Source organism: Pangasianodon hypophthalmus, chromosome 19 (genome assembly GCF_027358585.1).
Source record: "Pangasianodon hypophthalmus isolate fPanHyp1 chromosome 19, fPanHyp1.pri, whole genome shotgun sequence".
NCBI lineage: Eukaryota > Metazoa > Chordata > Actinopteri > Siluriformes > Pangasiidae > Pangasianodon > Pangasianodon hypophthalmus.
In genome coordinates this window covers 22,107,646-22,124,518 of record NC_069728.1, presented here as the reverse complement: position 1 = coordinate 22,124,518, position 16,873 = coordinate 22,107,646, and the positions used below count along the sequence as shown (strand labels likewise).

Below are 16,873 nucleotides of genomic sequence, written 5' to 3'. Positions count from 1 at the left end.
TTAGCATTAGCATTAGCATTAGCATGACATGGCAGCAAAAGGAGATCTGCCTCCTAAACTACAATCTAAACTCATTTAAAACAGGAGTGTCAGTGTGGCTCCACCTGTCGCACCTTCTTCACTGTCTCCATCCTCAGGTAACAGTCTCTCCACACCACTACTCTCTGCAGCTCCACCCCCAGCAACTCCACCCCCAGCAGCTCCACCCCCAGCAGCTCCACCCCCTACAGGAGCACAGAGGAACTGATCACATAATCATCCATCATACAGTCTGAGAGAGACATGCAGGTAGAGACAGACAGGTAGACAGACAGATACTGATGTACACACAGAAGCAGACAGGTTCACAGACACTGAGAGGCAGATAGATATACAGACAGTATTGTCTGAGAGAGACAGACAGATATAGTCAAGCAGACAGACAGACAGGAAGATATACAGTCAGACAGATAGACAGACAGACAAGTATATGGACAAACAGATATCCAAAGAGACAGACAGGTACAGAGATAAATAGATATGTAGACATACAGGTAGAAACATAGATAGATTGCCAACCAGACAGACACACAGACAGATAAAAAGACAGACAGGGTGATATACATACAGACAGATAGATAGCCAACCAGACAGGTATGCAGACAGACACACAGATACCGGTGTTCTGTTTGGGTTCAGGAGACGTGGAGTTCCTCCTCTCGTCTGACTGAGTCTTGTCTCTGTCTTGGGCATCTCTGTTTTGGGCGTGTGCATCTCGAGCATGTCCATCTAGGGCATGTCCATCTTTGGCGGCTCCGTCTTGGGTGGCTCCATCTTGGGTGGCTCCGTTCTGGGCGGCTCCGTCTTGGGCGGCTCCATCTTGGGCGGCTCCGTTCCGGGCGGCTCCATCTTTGGTGGCTCCGTTCTGGGCGGCTCCATCTTGGGCGGCTCCGTTCTGGGCGGCTCCATCTTGGGCGGCTCCGTTCTGGGCAGCACCGTCTTGGGTGGCTCCTTTCTGGGTGGCTGTGTTCTGGGCGGCTCCATTCTGGGCAGCACCGTCTTGGGCGGCTCCGTTCTGGGTGGCTCCTTTCTGGGTGGCTCCTTTCTGGGCGGCTCCGTTCTGGGTGGCTGTGTTCTGGGCGGCTCCATTCTGGGCAGCACCGTCTTGGGCGGCTCCGTTCTGGGCGGCTCCGTTCTGGGCGGCTCCTTTCTGGGCGGCTCCGTTCTGGGCGGCTCCGTTCTGGGTGGCTGTGTTCTGGGCGGCTCTGTTTTGGGTGGCTCCATCTTGGGCGTGTCCATTTGTCTGGTCGTTGTTGGATTTTGGACATTGTTCTGTCCCAGTATCCTTGCAGTTTGCTGTCTCAGCACTGGTCTTACAGATGGTGTCCTCCTGTCCTCTGTCATTATTCTCCATCTTTACAGCTGTTACTTTCTGCAAGTTCATGTCTCTGTAAGAGGAGGACAGCTGTCCACTCGCTCCTGTCCTCTCCTCTTTATTACACTGTTTCTCTGCCTGTCTCTGTGCACTGGTGTCTGTCTGGTTTGGGTCTCTGCGTTTGCGGTACCAGCCTTTAGATGGAGCATAACACCACTCCCACTGCTCCTCCTCATTCCTCCGCTCCTGCTCCTGCTTCTCTCTCTCCCGTCGCTCCTCCTCCTCATCTGCATAAGCTTGTCTCTTTGAGTTTATTCGTCCCCCTGCTCCCGTCCTGCTGTCTGAGTCCTTTTCGGAGGAAGCCTCGCCCTCATCTCTTTTCCCTTTGTCCTCATCCTCACCCTGCTTCTTGTTGATGATGAGGTTGACCTGCTCCGTCAGCTGGTCGCTCACCGTGTACGTCACATCGCTCACTGCCGTCCTCACACCGTCCACCGTGCTCGAGACAGTGCTGGACACAGAGTCCAGGATGGAAGAGACGGACACGGAGGACAGGCTGTCCTGGAAACTTTTGAAGAACGCCATTGACTCAGTGTCTTTTCGTGACTCCTTCTTCACCTCATGTTAATTCCTTATGTAGAAATTATCATGTTTTAACACACCACTGATGAGGAACTGTGTGAGGAACACCATGTTCAGTTAAGTGATAATTGCAATAATAAGCATGCAAATTGTTAAATCCAACAATAAATGCTAATTTGCATATGCTAAGATGTAACTAAAATGCTAGCATGAAGCCAAACCTCAGCAACTAATAACATGTAAAGGCTCTAGGGTTTGGGATCCTAAAATGTCTGACATTCCAGTAGGAAGAGAAACAAAGCCTCAAAATGGCTTAAGTTCTAGTGAGGACACTATCTAGGGAAGAAAGTAACCTAGATCAACTAACAAATATACAGTAAATGCAAAAATATATGCTACTTTCAAATTTCAACATGGTAATAAACTCGCTGTAACTATAACGTAAGTGAGCTGATGATTGGGGTGATTTAGTCAAAGTCAAAGTCATTTTATTTGTCATACGCACAGCATGTCATAGACAATAGTACATTGAAATAGCTAGCTAGTAAAGACATAGTGAGAGTAGGAACGAGATAGAACCGTCAGCATCTCACACACACACACACACACACACACAGAAGTGGATAACACAAATAGAAATAGTAGCTCTATTATGATGAAGTAAGACAAACCTCAGCACCTCTGCATCATAAACACATCCAGACATATCAGTTGTGTCCCACACAAACACAGCACGGTACACGTCTCCGCTCTCAGACACACGGGTTTATTTCCTGTCCTGTATGTTTGAGCTGTAAAACGCTCGAAGATTTACCTGTACAGGTGAGTGTAGAACTCGCTTGTCTCCCTTCCCTCTGTGCGTGTGTGTGTGCGTGTGTGTGTGTTTTAATAATTCATATGTTTAACTTGATACTGTTCTATATTCCATACATGCACAAACACACACACACACACACACACACACAACACAGTGCCATCCTGTACAACTACCCTGTTCTAAGCCATGCTGATCACGCTAACATGCTAACATGGTAATGCCTAAATAAACGGGTTCCTAAAGTCGTGTTTGGGGTCACTGGGTCGGCAAAGGTCTGGAGCTCGGAAAATTAGAGTTCTGAGAACATACAGTAAAGGGCACTGGGAATAGAGCACTGGGAATATAGCATTTGGAAGTGCTAGCATGATAGTCCTGTGTGTGTGTGTGTGTGTGTGTGTGTGAGTGTGTGTGTATGTAATCGGAGGAGAAAGTGGGGCATGCTTATTTAAATGTGAGCGGTTAAGCGGGAGACATGGTGAGCAGTTTACACACACACACACGCACACACACACACACACACACACACACACACCTCCTGCTGAAACTCCATCTCACAGGTGAATTAATAATGATGCATGTTTTTGTCTGTGAAACTGGATAAGACATTTATAATTCATATCCAGCCTGTGGAAGTGCGCACACTCTGAAACTCCACCCACTTTATTTCCTGTCCCAGTAACACGAGATCTGAGCTCTCGGTGGAAGGAACTACTTGGACCAATCACAATTCAGCAGTAAACAATAATAATAATGTCAGATAATGGAGTGGATGCAAGTGCAGGCGATTTATCGAAGTAAACAAAAGAAACAAACAAATCAGAAAGAAGAATCATGAACATGTCCAATCATGAGCTAGAAAACTGAATCACACGCATATGACAGGTAGAACACAGCAGAAGCTTCGCCACACAGGGGAAACAGAGAACCTTTACAGGTTCTAATAACGGAAAACATGAAACAGGGCACATGGTAGAGTCATGTGATTTACAGGGCTGCTGGGAGTCAGTCATAAACACTGTACATCCACAGACTCACCCAAACTGGACAGCTGCAGACTGGAAAAAGAAAAAAGTTTTTTTTCTAACCATCATCTGTCCGGTTTCTGTGAGTCTGTGCCCATGAGAGCTTCAGATTCCTGCTCTTGGCTGACAGGAGAGGAACCTGATGTGGTCTTCTGCTGTTGTAGCTCATCCACCTCAAGGTTCGATGTGTTGTGCTGAGATGCTTTTCTGCTCACCGCGGTTGTAAAGAGTGATTATTTGAGTTACTGGAAGCTGGAATCAGTCTAATCATCCTCCGTTGTTCTCTCTCATCAACACGGTGTTTCCACCCACAGAACTGTTGCTCACTCAGTGGTTCTTTGTTTTTCGCACCATTCTGTGTAAACTCGTGAAAATCCCTGCAGGAGATCAGCAGCTTCTGAAACCAGCCCATCAGGCACCAGCATCCATGCCACGGTTACAGTCACAGAGATCACACTTCTTCTTCATTCTGATGTTTGCTGTGAACATTAACTGAAGCTCTTCACCTGGTGAGTTTATACACTGTGCTGCTGCCACATGATTGGCTGATTAGAGACCTGCAGGAATGCGCAGGTGTTCCTAATAAAGTGGACAGTGAGTGTATATTATAATGACTAAAACGCTCCTCAGTGCAGCTTTAAAGCCTGTATATGAACGGCTGCATTAATGTTTGTCTTGGTGTTCAGTGTAGCAGATTCGCCATGAACACATTTCAGTTTACTTCCTGAGCCAGCGCCCTCCTCTCTCTCTCTCTCTCTCTCTCTCTCTCTCTCTCTCTCTCTCTCTCAGGGAAGTGAAGCTCTGGTCGTGTTTTATTTCTCTGGAACAGCAGTAAGCAGTAAAATGAGTGAAACAGGAGAGAAATCGTCGGTGAAAATTGGAGATGAAGCGGAAAAGGACTGGGAAGCTGCCAAAGCGTTTTTCAACAACCTGAAGAGTAAAAAACCCAGACCTGTGAGTGACAGCTGTGTTTCACTTTTATTCCTTTTTATTCACCTTTATTCACCTTTATTCACCTTTATTCCCTTTTATTCCCCTTTATTCACCTTTATTCCCCTTTATTCACCTTTATTCACCTTTATTCACATCCTCGCTCACACACTGAGGTGTTTACACACACTACAGACGGAGTTTATTTCAGTTACTCCAGCGTGAGTGTGTAAAACTTTGCAATGAAACCCGGAGTGTAAGAGTGTGTGTGTGTGTTTGTGTGTGTGTGTGTGTGTTACAGAGAGAGGAAGCGGAAGTGTCATCAGTACTGTACTCAGCTAACACTCTGTACACTGTTTATCTGACTCTAATGAACGTTTTTAATAAAACTTCTCTGTTTCTGCTGAAATTTTCTGCTCCTTACTTTCTGTGAACATTTCATTTATAACCAGGAAATACCGAGGAGATGAGTCACACACACACACACACACACACACACATACACACACACACATACACACACACACACCCCTCAGTTATATAACTACTTCTTCTTATTATTGTTGTTACTGTTATTATTATTATTATAATGGACAGTATAAAATGAAATGGTTAAACAGCACCTTCAGGAGCACTGTATATCTCCTGCCTCAGTGTGACAGTGTGGAACTAATCTAATCTAATCTAATCTAATCTATAAACCAATCTAATCTAATAGCTGAATTATTATGGGGTGTGATGGCTTAGTGTTTAGCGCTGTTGCCTCACTCCCCCGGGGTTGGGGGTTCGATTCCCGCCTCCGCGCGGTGTGTGTGGAGTTTGTATGTTCTCCCTGTGCTTCGTGCTTCAGGGGTTTCCTCCAGGTGCTCCAGGTTCCTCGCCCAGTCCAAACACATGTGTTGCAGGCTGACTGGCATCTCTAAATTGTCTGTAGTGTGTGAATGTGTGTGTGATTGTGCGCTGTGATGGGTTGGTGTGTCCCCGCCTTGTGCCCGAGTTCCCCGGGATAGGCTCCAGGCTCCAGGCTCCCCGCGACCCTGAGTAGGATAAGCAGCACAGTAAAAATAGAAAGATAAAAAGAAAAGAAGAATTGACACTCGAAATCTGAATAGCAGAACGTGCTAAAATGCAAAACTGAGGTGCTATAAAAGTGAGTCAGAGGTTAACTATCAAGGAACGCCTTCATATAAAAGAACGTTATCAGATTGGATTAAAAAGCAGAGACTGAAGCAGTGGATCTGATACTGAGAGGGAGACTGTGGAACAGCTAACAGACCCGGGCCTGATGACCTGAAGGTCTAGCAGGAGACTAGAGCGTTAACAACTCACTAATGTATTCAGGGGCAAGACCACGTAAAGCTTTGTAAGTCATTAAAGAAGTTTAAAATAGATAGTGGAGCTCACAGGTAGCCAGTGTAAGGAGGCTGATATGAGCTGAGCGCTTTGTTTGGATTCAGTTCTGTACAGTTTGAAGTTGAGCAACCGACCGACAGTTCAAGCACGAGAGGAAAGTCTAGAGGAAATACAAGCGTGAATGACTTTCTCTGTGTCAGAAACATAACACATTTAATTCTAATGTCTAATGTCATCATTAATGACAAACCTGATCAGTGTTTTAAACCCAAAAATGTCAGGATGTGAGAAGTCAGTTCACTTCAGTTCAGTTTTATTTGTATAGCGCTGTTAACAATGGACACTGTCACAAAGCGGCTTTACAGAAATACAGATATAAATTAATATATATTTATCCCTAATGATCAAACCATTTTATCACACAATAAAATTCTAACACCTGCAACTGGGTCCCTTATCTGTGGATCTTATTATCAGTTATTATCTGTGTATATACTCTTGATGAGCATGATGTTTTTCTGATGTGTGTGTGTGTGTGTGTGTGTTCCCCAGCCGAAGCCGTGCACTGCGATTACGATTGCTGTTTCGTCTCGGACTCTGTTCAACATGGTGGAGGAGAGGAAGATCTATGAGGAGAAAGGACTGGAGCAGTACGTCAGCTACAACCAACAGCACGAGAACCAACCTCTCAAACCTGGAGCTGCCTTCCCCTTCGTCAAGGTCACACTGTGTGTGTGTGTGTGTGTGCTCCTGTTCAACCGTTGTGCCATGTTCCATACTTCAGTCTAACACACTACAAAATTCTTAAAAAAAATTCTGTTGACTCACCAAATTACTGCTGCAGCAATGCATTCTGGGTAGAAATGTGATGTTTGAAGTCCACAGCGATGTCAACTCAATCTCTTATTTAACACACATAGCGACGAGCACTGCTCTTGTTTGTTTTGTTTTGAATTCCATGTGTTTTTGTTTCTGTTCTAGTCGTGTCATTGGTGTGTTATCTGATTGTGTTCACCTGTACTGTGTTAGCTCATTGATCCAAGTCTTTGTCCATTTGTGAAGTCTTGCTGTGTATTTACTGTTTGAAGTCTTATTTACCACTTTCAGTTGTGTGTGTAGTGTTTCCTGGTTTTATCTCTTGCGTGTTTTTGAGGATGTGGATCATTCTGGTGTGTTGCCTTCTGTCTGTGTTCTGACCTCCACTACCAGCCTTTTCAGTGATTTTGGGCACATTGAGTTTCTGTAATTGCATCCATGCCATAACTCACTGCCCATTACAAGTAGTAGTAATACTTTATTGATTGATTGATTGATTGATTGATTGTGCCTGCAGGCGTTGATGACGGTGAACGCTCGTCTGAGGGAGCTGTACCCCGAGAGTGAGGAGCTGTTTGATATCGTATTAATGACTAATAACCACGCCCAGGTGGGGGTGCGGCTAATCAACACCATCAATCACTACGGTACAGGATGACATCATCAATATCATAATAACAACATTAATTACTACAGTTATAACAGGTTATAATGAATCAGAGATGTTAATGTTTCCTACGTGTTCGTCTGCTCACTATTGCCTGCATAAAGCTATAACTTAATAAATATAAAACTCTTTCAGGTTTCCATACAGAATTATTACATTATGATCGTGAATGTGTGCTGAGTGTATTTTATGAAATGTCACAATGTAAAGTGTGTGTGTGTGTGTGTGAGAACAGATCTGCTGATTGAGAGGTTTTGTATGACGGGAGGTAAGAGTCCAGTCGGTTACCTGAAGGCATACATGACAAACCTGTACCTGTCTAAAGACCCGGAGAAAGTGAAGGACGCCATCGAGGAGGGTGAGGACCTGAGACACTGATCTATAATCAATCACATAATCAATCACATAACTGATTGCATTTACTAAGTCAGATCTGGTTTTCACTGCTGTCAGTATCTGTATTATTATTTTAATATAGCTTTACAAGTAACTAATTTATTTTTAATTATATAGTATTTTCTGTCTATTGCTGTATGCAGCTCTCCTGTATTAGTAGTGGAACAGCGTAGTATGATTTTCTTTTTTGTATGAGGATAAAACATTCCATATTTGGGATTTTGCCTCACTCACTAAGTGTTGCTCTTTTCATGGATTTTTTAAAGGCGATATGTCACAGAGTTCTGCTGAGAACTAGAAATCCTTCTGGCTGTAGTTTGGACTGTTCACCTTCTATTACACATCTCTGCTAATGAACATTACGGAGAAAAAACCCAGTTTCATCTAATTCCTGTAATTCCCTAAAGGTTCCATCAGTCCTGGGATGAATCTGCTGCCTGATACTCTGTGAATCTAACCAGTTGCTCATACAGATTCATATTTGTAGAATTGTTGTAGAATTCTGAAGTGAATGCTGAGGACTGAACAGGAACCAGAGCTTCAGCTTGTAGATTTTTTTTTTTTTTTTTTTTTTTTTTTTTTACCAAACTGGACCTTTATGAAGGAAACAAGAGAAATACTTGGACTTTTGTTTTCTATTGCAAGGGTCTGTTTGGTCATAGTCTTACCATCACATGTCTGCTGCCTCACTGGCACTTCACCTTACCTCCACCCTTCATCTCACAGGTGGTGGGTCCACAAGATGGTTCTTCATTCCCATCATTCCCATCCTCCTGGCCTTAGTATTTTTTGTACCGTTCTTGGGGATGTTTAGGATCTTTCTTTGTCTGATCTTTTCCCTCAGATCTGTTCACTGAGTTTGATGAGCATTGAGCATTTGGTGATAAATTTTGACAGACTCCTGTGTAATATCTGCAGATGAACCTGGCCAATAAAGGAACTACTCCATAACTATCTACACTGTAAGGCCAAAAGTTTGTGGAAACCTGACCATCACATCCATATGTGTTTTTTCTCCAAACTGTTGCCACAAAGTTGGAAACACACAATTGTATAGAATGTCTTTGTATTCTGTAGCATTACAGTTTCTCTTCACTGGAACTAAGAGGCTCAAACCTGTTCCAGCATGACGATGCCCCTGTGCACAAAGTGAGCTCCATGAAGACATGGTGTATGAAGGTTGGAGTGGAAGAACTCGAGTGTCCTGCACAGAGCCCTGACCTCAACCCCACTGAACACCTTTGGGATGAACTGGAACACCGACTGCACCCCAGACCTCCTCGACATCCCAACATCAGCGCCTGACCTCACTAATGCTCTTGTAGCTGAATGAACACAAATCCCCACAGCCACGCTCCGACATCTAGTGGAAAACTTCCCAGAAGAGTGGAGCTCATTATAACAGCAAACACACGGGGAATAAATCTGGAGTGAGACGTTCAACAAGCACATATGGGTGTGACGGTCAGGGGTGCACATACTTTTGGCCATATAGTGTATCTGTTCTATTCTTGTACAGGTGACAAATTACTTCCATCTAAATGTCCAGTATTTATGTCTATTTCTGTCCATCTGTCCACAAGGCATCGCAGCGGCCACCCTGTTTACTCCGGGTAAGAAGATGGAGTTGAGTGAATCTCAGCTCAGAGTAGCTTTTGATGGCGATGCTGTGCTTTTCTCAGACGAGTCAGAGATCATCGTGAAACAGCAAGGACTCGATGAGTTCTTTGAGCATGAGAAGGCAAATGTGAACAAACCACTTGCTCAGGTTTGATTACAAAAAATAAACTCTACATAATCTTTATTGATTGGTGTATATTATTTACATTAGCAAGGTGTTAGCAGATTTCATTATCTGTATCGTTCCACAGGGTCCTCTGAAGTGTTTCCTGGAAGCGTTGGGGAAACTGCAGAGGAAGTTCTACTCTAAGAATGAGAGGATGAACTGCCCGATCCGTACGTTCCTAGTGACGGCGCGCAGTGCGGCGAGTTCTGGAGCTCGAGTTTTAAAAACTCTGCGCAGCTGGGGACTGGAGATCGACGAGGCACTCTTCCTCGCTGGGGCTCCCAAAGGTCCTCTCCTGGAGAAGATCAAACCACACATCTTCTTCGATGATCAGATGTTCCACATTGAGGGAGCCACGGAGACCGGCACCATCGCTGCTCACGTGCCTTATGGGATTGGACAGAAATATCACAAAGGAAAACTGATCGAGCAGCCGGAAAAACAGAAGTGAGAGGGTGAGAACGCTGAGGTTCAGGATCAGAAGGGTACAGACTGATTATTAATCTCCATCACTTGGTTTATAAGGAGCACTTCAATCAATTAATCAAACAAACATTTCAATGAACAAGTTTACAGTTTGCTGTATATTTTATCTGAACAGAAATCTGATTAATCTGAGTTTAGGAGAGGAAAATGGAGGTGGGGTTAGGATGGGGGCGGGGTTAGGGTGGAGGTGGGGTTAGGATGGGGGCGTGGTTAGGATGGAGGTGGGGTTAGGATGGGGGTGTGGTTAGGGTGGAGGTGGGGTTAGGATGGGGGCGTGGTTAGGATGGAGGTGGGGTTAGGATGGGGGCGGGGTTAGGGTGGGGGCGTGGTTTGGATGGAGGCGGGGTTAGGTTGTTTATAAATGTAAGTCAGCCGTCTGCCTCGCAGGAAACATTTTCTTTAAGCAGTCACGTCTGTGTCTGTAAAACGTCAGAGGTGGTTACCATGGTTACGTCAGAGGTGGTTACCATGGTTACATTTAGCTTTCTAGTGTAACCTTAACATTAACAAATTGCGAATTGACAATAACAAAAAGTTGATTAATCTGGTTTAATAAAACGTTTAATATCGCTGCATCTCTAATGCTGAAAATATTTAAACAGGTTTGTTTTATTTGACAGTTTCTCTGATTATTATGGTCTGTATTTTTGATTCGGTTGATGTTCTCAGTTCTGTTTAACTTGTTATGGTGGTTTATAAGGTGGTTTATAATATAATATTTTATTTTATAAAATAATATATTTAGAGTATAGACAGTATATCATGGCTCTCCGCTGTAGTGTTTTATAAATGGCAGCTGCAGTTTTTAGTTCAATAGGAAATATTTTTCAAGGTATACCAGAAACCTTTGGGTTTATATTTGATAACAATTATGAAAGTTAGTGCACTTATCTGAGTTTACTTTAAAAAGTTTTTTTTTTTACTGTTTTTACAAAATAGACCTGAAAATGATGCTGTTTTTTAGTGTAGTTTACATATCGTTTGGAACAGGATGGATAAATCCGACAGAACCAGTCAGACGTTCTCCACACTGTAGAGTTTATAGAAACAGTGAACGGAGAAACTTTATCTCAGAGTTCTCTCTAATCACAAACTTTCTCTCTCGCACAATAATCTGTTAATTCTGTTGTCACAGAAAGTTTCTATCGGTGTGTGTGTGTGTGTGTGTGTGTGTGTGTGTTAGTGGACAGTAAATCAGAAGTGCAGAAGTTTTAGTACAGTTTAAACTCTGTTAAAGACTGCAGTTTAAACACTGAAATAAACACTATAAACAGCATGTTTGTTATAAAGTTCGGTTTAGTGTAGATGAAGTTTTACACTCAGTACCTCAGCAGATTTTCTAAATAAAACTAAAAAATTATTTAAATTTATTGAAAACTAATTTAATGGTGGAATTTGTAAAATTATTTACATTAAAATGTTCGTTTTGGAAATATGCAGGCATCGACTTTAAAAAGAGTTTAACAGGTTTGTAAATGTTTTAAGGGAAATAAGCGGTCTAAATTAAACCGTATTTTAGATGTAATGATGTGTGTAAACTTCTGACTGGTGCTGTGTTTATGATGTATATATTACATACTGTATTAGTTTATATAGACAGTAAAACTATACAGTTTCTTATATACAGTATACATTATAATCAATGTGTTCTTATAAATCAGTACATTGTTCTTTTTTTTCACTTTTTCCAGTTTGGTCTGTTAAATTCTTATTTACGGTTACTGGGTTTATGAAACTTTATGAAACACTAAGGTCCAGGCTGATAAAGTCACTTTATTAACTTTACTATTATTTTTTCCTCTGTGTGTACTTTATTATGTTAGTTTGTCACCTGGATGCTGTATAAATCACACAGAGTATGCACGCACACACACACACACACACACACACACACACACACCTGTCTGGGCTTTTAAATAAAGGATTTAGGAGAAAATGGCTGCCTGTTTGCTGTAATTACACGCATTAGCCACAAGAGGGCAGAGCTTCTACAGCTATAATTCTACTGCACCATCATTATTGCAGGTTTATTCTCAGTAGTCACGTTTACATGGATACTTGTTGTTTCAATCGGAATGAAATTAATCAGATTGATTAATCTGATCGCAGTGTTTACAAGAACGCTGAATAAAGTAATCGGGTTGATATGTGTGTTTACACGACAGAATCGGATTTGATCTTCTGACATGTGCACAGTGCACGATTACACGTTTCCCTCCGTTCCAACACGCAGATACTAGCAGCCGCTCTCTCGCCATTGCTTCTTTTTCGTTTTAAAAAGCAGACTTAACATTTGCCTATTTCAGCTGCTAATTAGAAGACGCGAGCGCGTGATGTGTTGTGTATTATACTGCGTGTATTTATCAAGCAGTTAAAACGCCCCTTCCCGAGCCCAGAACAAGGCGTCTGTGGATGAGGGTCCGAAGCAAGGACCGGTGGGACAACGTCGTCTTGCACCACTTCACAGAGGAGGAGTGGAAGGAGAACTTTAGGATGACACGACAGTCATTTATGACACTCTGCTCCATGGTGGAGGGGAACATGGCACCTGGTGAGGCTACGGTCAGAGCCCCAATACCGCCGACAGCCGTGCGTCATACGTCATTACGTGATTTGTACGTCATTGCACATGCGCAGAACTATCTGGTTTCATTTTCAACCCGATGAAGTGTTTACATGTCCTCTCCATCGGATTAGAAAAGGTTTAAACCACCCCTTACGATCCGAATGAAATTTTAATCGGTTTTGGCCAATTAATTCCGATTGACGTGTTTACATGTGACTTTTTAGATCTGATTGTGCTTCTAATCCAATTCCGATCGGATTATTAGTGTCCATGTAAACGCAGCTAGTGTGTGTTCTCAGTGATTAGTGGTTTAGCTGAGTACTGGGTGATCACAGTCACTACCGGCTCTTCAGCCCATATGCTAGCAGGCTACAGCAGTGTGAGATTATGACATTCTCTTTACTAGATCCTCTTCATTATGACACTGTCTCTCAGTTATCAGGTTCTATATATGTATTATTTGCTGGTTAACGCAGGCATGCTGCTGTTTGGTTGGGGTGCAAGACATTTTTTTTTTCATATTTGCACAATGTTGCTATTTTTAGATGAAACTTTCAGACTTCGTGCCAATGCAGGGATGAAACCGTACGTTCCCTCACTTCAAGCTCTGCTTTAAAGGTCCCATTTTTTGTTAATGTTCACTTTTTCTATCACTCAGTTTCAATATACAGTAAATAGGCTAATTGTAAATACTAACTAAATAACAGAGTGAATTATTTTATTTGTATGTCTGTCCATCTGTTTACCCACCAACGAGTTACAGGATCTGAGAAAGAGCTCTGATCAAAGCTAGAAGGTTAAGAGTAAAAGAATGTTTTGACACATCAGGTTTCTCAGGATGCCTTCTGTGTAACCTGCTCTTCTTGTTCTATGTTTTAAAACAATACTTTCATTCAGCATGTTCATAAAGATTGCTCATAAACACAACCACTTCCTCCTATTTCTGAACTCAACAAATCTAAAGTATAGCTCAGAGCTAAAACAAAACGTTTATTAAACCTACAGGAACACAATCCGCTAGAAGAAGTGATGAAAGAGTAAAGACTAAGATCAGGAAAAACTTGAACTCGATTTCACTCCTGTTAGTCTGTGTGCCAAGTTTGAATTAAATTGAAATTGATTCTTTTTATTTGTTTTCTATTTGGTTTGGTTTCACACTGTATGTAATAAAATTATCATCATCATTATTTGAGGGATGTGTGGAGCTGAAAATGTCCTTGTTAAATTCTGATTACTTTATTACTTTTATTAATTCATTAAAAACACAGTGACCTGAAACGTTAAACAAAACTTTATCAAATGCATGTAGAAATGACAAAAAATATCCAAGCACAGAGAACACTTAAAATGAGATATAAAGAGCTAGTTTTTAAAAAAATTGTGTCACATCCAGAGTTTATATCATTTTGTTTTGTTCATCGGTCCAAATCTCCAGAACACATGGCATTTCTGCAATACTACAGTTCTGTACTTTGGCTAAGTTTGCATCCTACAGATTTGTCAAAATGTTGTACAGAAAATATTGCAACTCAGAACACACACATTTAATTCATGTTTTATCTCCAGGATCCTAGAAAAGGTTGTAGCACAGCAGCTATGCTCATACTTACATAGGAATAACATTCATGAAATGTATCAGTCAGGATTTAGGCCTCATCATAGCACAGAGACAGCGCTGGTAAAAGTGGTAAATGACCTACTACTGACCTCTGATCAGGGTTGTGTCTCCTTGCTGGTGCTGCTTGACCTTAGTGCAGCTTTTGATACCATTGATCATGCTATTCTCCTCGATAGACTGGAAAATGTAGTAGGCATTAAGGGAACAGCCCTTTCCTGGCTCAGGTCTTATTTGACTGATCGTTATCAGTTTGTAAACGTAAATGGTGACTTCTCTTCTCATACTAAGGTAAAGTTTGGTGTCCCACAAGGCTCTGTTTTAGGCCCACTGCTCTTTTCTCTATGTATGCTACCTCTGGGTAAAATTATTCGTAAGCATGGTATTAGCTTCCACTGTTACGCTGATGACACACAGTTGAATGTTTCAGCAAAGCCAGATGACAGACACCAGCTTAATAAAGTTGAGGAATGTGTAAAAGACATTAGAAACTGGATGCTTATTAACTTTCTCTTACTTAATTCTGACAAGACAGAAGTACTTGTACTAGGACCACATGCAGCGAGAAGTAAGCTTTCTGATTACATAATAACTCTGGATGTTTCTGTTTCATCATGTGCAGCAGTAAAAGACCTTGGTGTGATTATCGACTCTAGTCTTTCTTTTGAAGCTCATGTAGATAATATAACTAGGATTGCTTTCTTTCATCTCAGAAATATTGCTAAAATAAGAAATATATTGTCACTACACGATGCAGAAAAATTAGTTCATGCTTTTGTTACCTCTAGATTGGATTATTGTAATGCCTTACTGTCTGGATGTTCCAGTAGATGCATAAACAAGCTCCAGTTAGTCCAGAATGCAGCAGCGAGAGTCCTTACTAGAACCAGAAGATATGACCACATCACCCCTATCTTATCCACACTGCATTGGCTCCCAATCACATTTCGTATTGATTATAAAATACTACTATTGACCTATAAAGCACTAAATGGTCTCGCGCCACAGTACCTGAGCGAAGTTTTTGTCTTTTATGATCCGCCACGCCTACTCAGATCAAAAGATGCAGGCTATTTGTTGGTACCCTCGAATAGTGAGGGCTACAGCTGGGGGTAGAGCTTTCTCATACAAAGCCCCACAGTTATGGAACAGCCTTCCACTTAGTGTTCGGGGCTCAGACACAGTCTCAGTGTTTAAGTCTCGGCTGAAAACATATTTGTTTAGTCAAGCCTTTTGTGAACAGTTTTTTCTTAGCTTTGTTAATAGTTTTTCTTAAGGAGCAGATATGGAGGGCTCATGGGCATAAGGACTTTTTGGTAAGCAAGGACGTTTCGATGCTGTCGCTCCCCCACTCTCACGTATTAACTCGGGAGTGTTGACAGTGGAGTGGCTGGCACTTTATGTCCCAGGGTGCCCTTCGGCCCTCCAAAACTACCTTGCCCATTTTGATGCCCTACTTGTCTTTGGAGCTTTATTCACCTGCTGCTGAGGATGACCCCACATACCTAGCATACATTTTGCCATGAGGTTGCTGTGGATGGTATAGTGGATAATTTCACTTGGATACTATAGACTATAGACTAAAACTCTAATGAAATTAAAAATAACTGATGCTCGTACTGAAGATGCTTTCAACATACTTAGCACTCCTTAACTCTATAGTATACACTTGTTCTGTAGGGATAGAGTTTCAGTACAGATCAAGTTTCAATATGGATAAAGTTTCAGTACAGATAGAGCTTCAGTAGGGATTGAGCTTCATTAAAGGTCTAGTTTCAGTATAAATTGAGTGTCTGTGTAGATCAGGTTTCAGTTTCAGTACAGATTAAGTTTCTGTAGAGATCCTGTTTCATGGCAGATGGAGTTTCAATACAGATTGAGATTCTGTAGTGGTCCAGTTTCTGTAGCGATTCAATTTCAGTACAGATCAAGTTTTAGTACAGATTGAGTTTCTGTAAAGATTGAGTTTTAATACAGATAGGGTTTCAGTAGAGATTGAGCTTCATTACAGGTGAAGTTTCATTACAGATCAAGTTTCTGAGGCCCAGTTTTAGTACAGATTGTGTTTCTGTACTGATAGAGTTTCAGTACAGATTAAATAACCTTATAGATCCAGTTTCAGTACAGACTGTTTTTCTTTATAAATTCAGTTTTACTATAGATCCGGCTTCAGTTCAAATCAAGTTTCTGTAGATACTGACTTATAGAAAGGTATAGAGCAATATAGATTTTGGTTCTGTAGAATCCAGTTTCAATACAGGTCAAGTTTCTGTAGAGATTTAGTTTCAGTGCAGATCGAGTTTCTCTAGAGATCCGCTTTCAATACAGGTAGAATTTCAGTACTTATTACATTTCTGTACCGTTTGAGCTTCATTACAGATCGAGTTTCATTAGAGATCAAGTTTTTGTAGAGATGCAGTTTCAGGATACATCAAGTATGAGTAAAGATTCAGTTTCAGTACAAATCATGTTTCTGTACAGAT

The 16,873-nt window shown here is 41.8% G+C and overlaps 2 protein-coding genes across 2 annotated transcripts; one reads left to right on the top strand and one right to left on the bottom strand.

Annotated features, from left to right (window-relative positions):
* Positions 1 to 224: 224 nt before the first annotated feature.
* On the bottom strand, positions 225 to 4,501 carry LOC113525043 (cilia- and flagella-associated protein 251-like). Its single transcript, XM_053242051.1, has 2 exons — positions 608 to 4,501; positions 225 to 317 (listed from the first exon to the last, which is right to left on the bottom strand). The coding sequence occupies exons 1-2, from the start codon at positions 1,937 to 1,939 to the stop codon at positions 225 to 227; spliced, it is 1,425 nt and encodes a 474-aa protein (XP_053098026.1). The 5' UTR covers positions 1,940 to 4,501.
* Positions 4,488 to 10,393, top strand: nt5c1bb (5'-nucleotidase, cytosolic IB b). The gene is made up of 6 exons (XM_034313698.2): positions 4,488 to 4,729; positions 6,611 to 6,778; positions 7,392 to 7,521; positions 7,777 to 7,899; positions 9,521 to 9,705; positions 9,809 to 10,393. The coding sequence occupies exons 1-6, from the start codon at positions 4,619 to 4,621 to the stop codon at positions 10,172 to 10,174; spliced, it is 1,083 nt and encodes a 360-aa protein (XP_034169589.1). The 5' UTR covers positions 4,488 to 4,618; the 3' UTR covers positions 10,175 to 10,393.
* Positions 10,394 to 16,873: the final 6,480 nt, after the last annotated feature.

Excerpts from the sequence above, each read along its gene's own strand:
- nt5c1bb (XM_034313698.2), top strand. The coding sequence starts at position 4,619 with ATGAGTGAAACAGGAGAGAAATCGTCGGTGAAAATTGGAGATGAAGCG. Across the intron at positions 6,779-7,391 it reads CTGCCTTCCCCTTCGTCAAG|GCGTTGATGACGGTGAACGC; the intron begins GTCACACTGTGT and ends TTGTGCCTGCAG. Across the intron at positions 7,900-9,520 it reads GAAGGACGCCATCGAGGAGG|GCATCGCAGCGGCCACCCTG; the intron begins GTGAGGACCTGA and ends TCTGTCCACAAG.
- LOC113525043 (XM_053242051.1), bottom strand. The coding sequence starts at position 1,939 with ATGGCGTTCTTCAAAAGTTTCCAGGACAGCCTGTCCTCCGTGTCCGTC. Across the intron at positions 318-607 it reads GGTTGGCTATCTATCTGTCT|TATCTGTCTGTCTACCTGTC; the intron begins GTATGTATATCA and ends TGTGTACATCAG.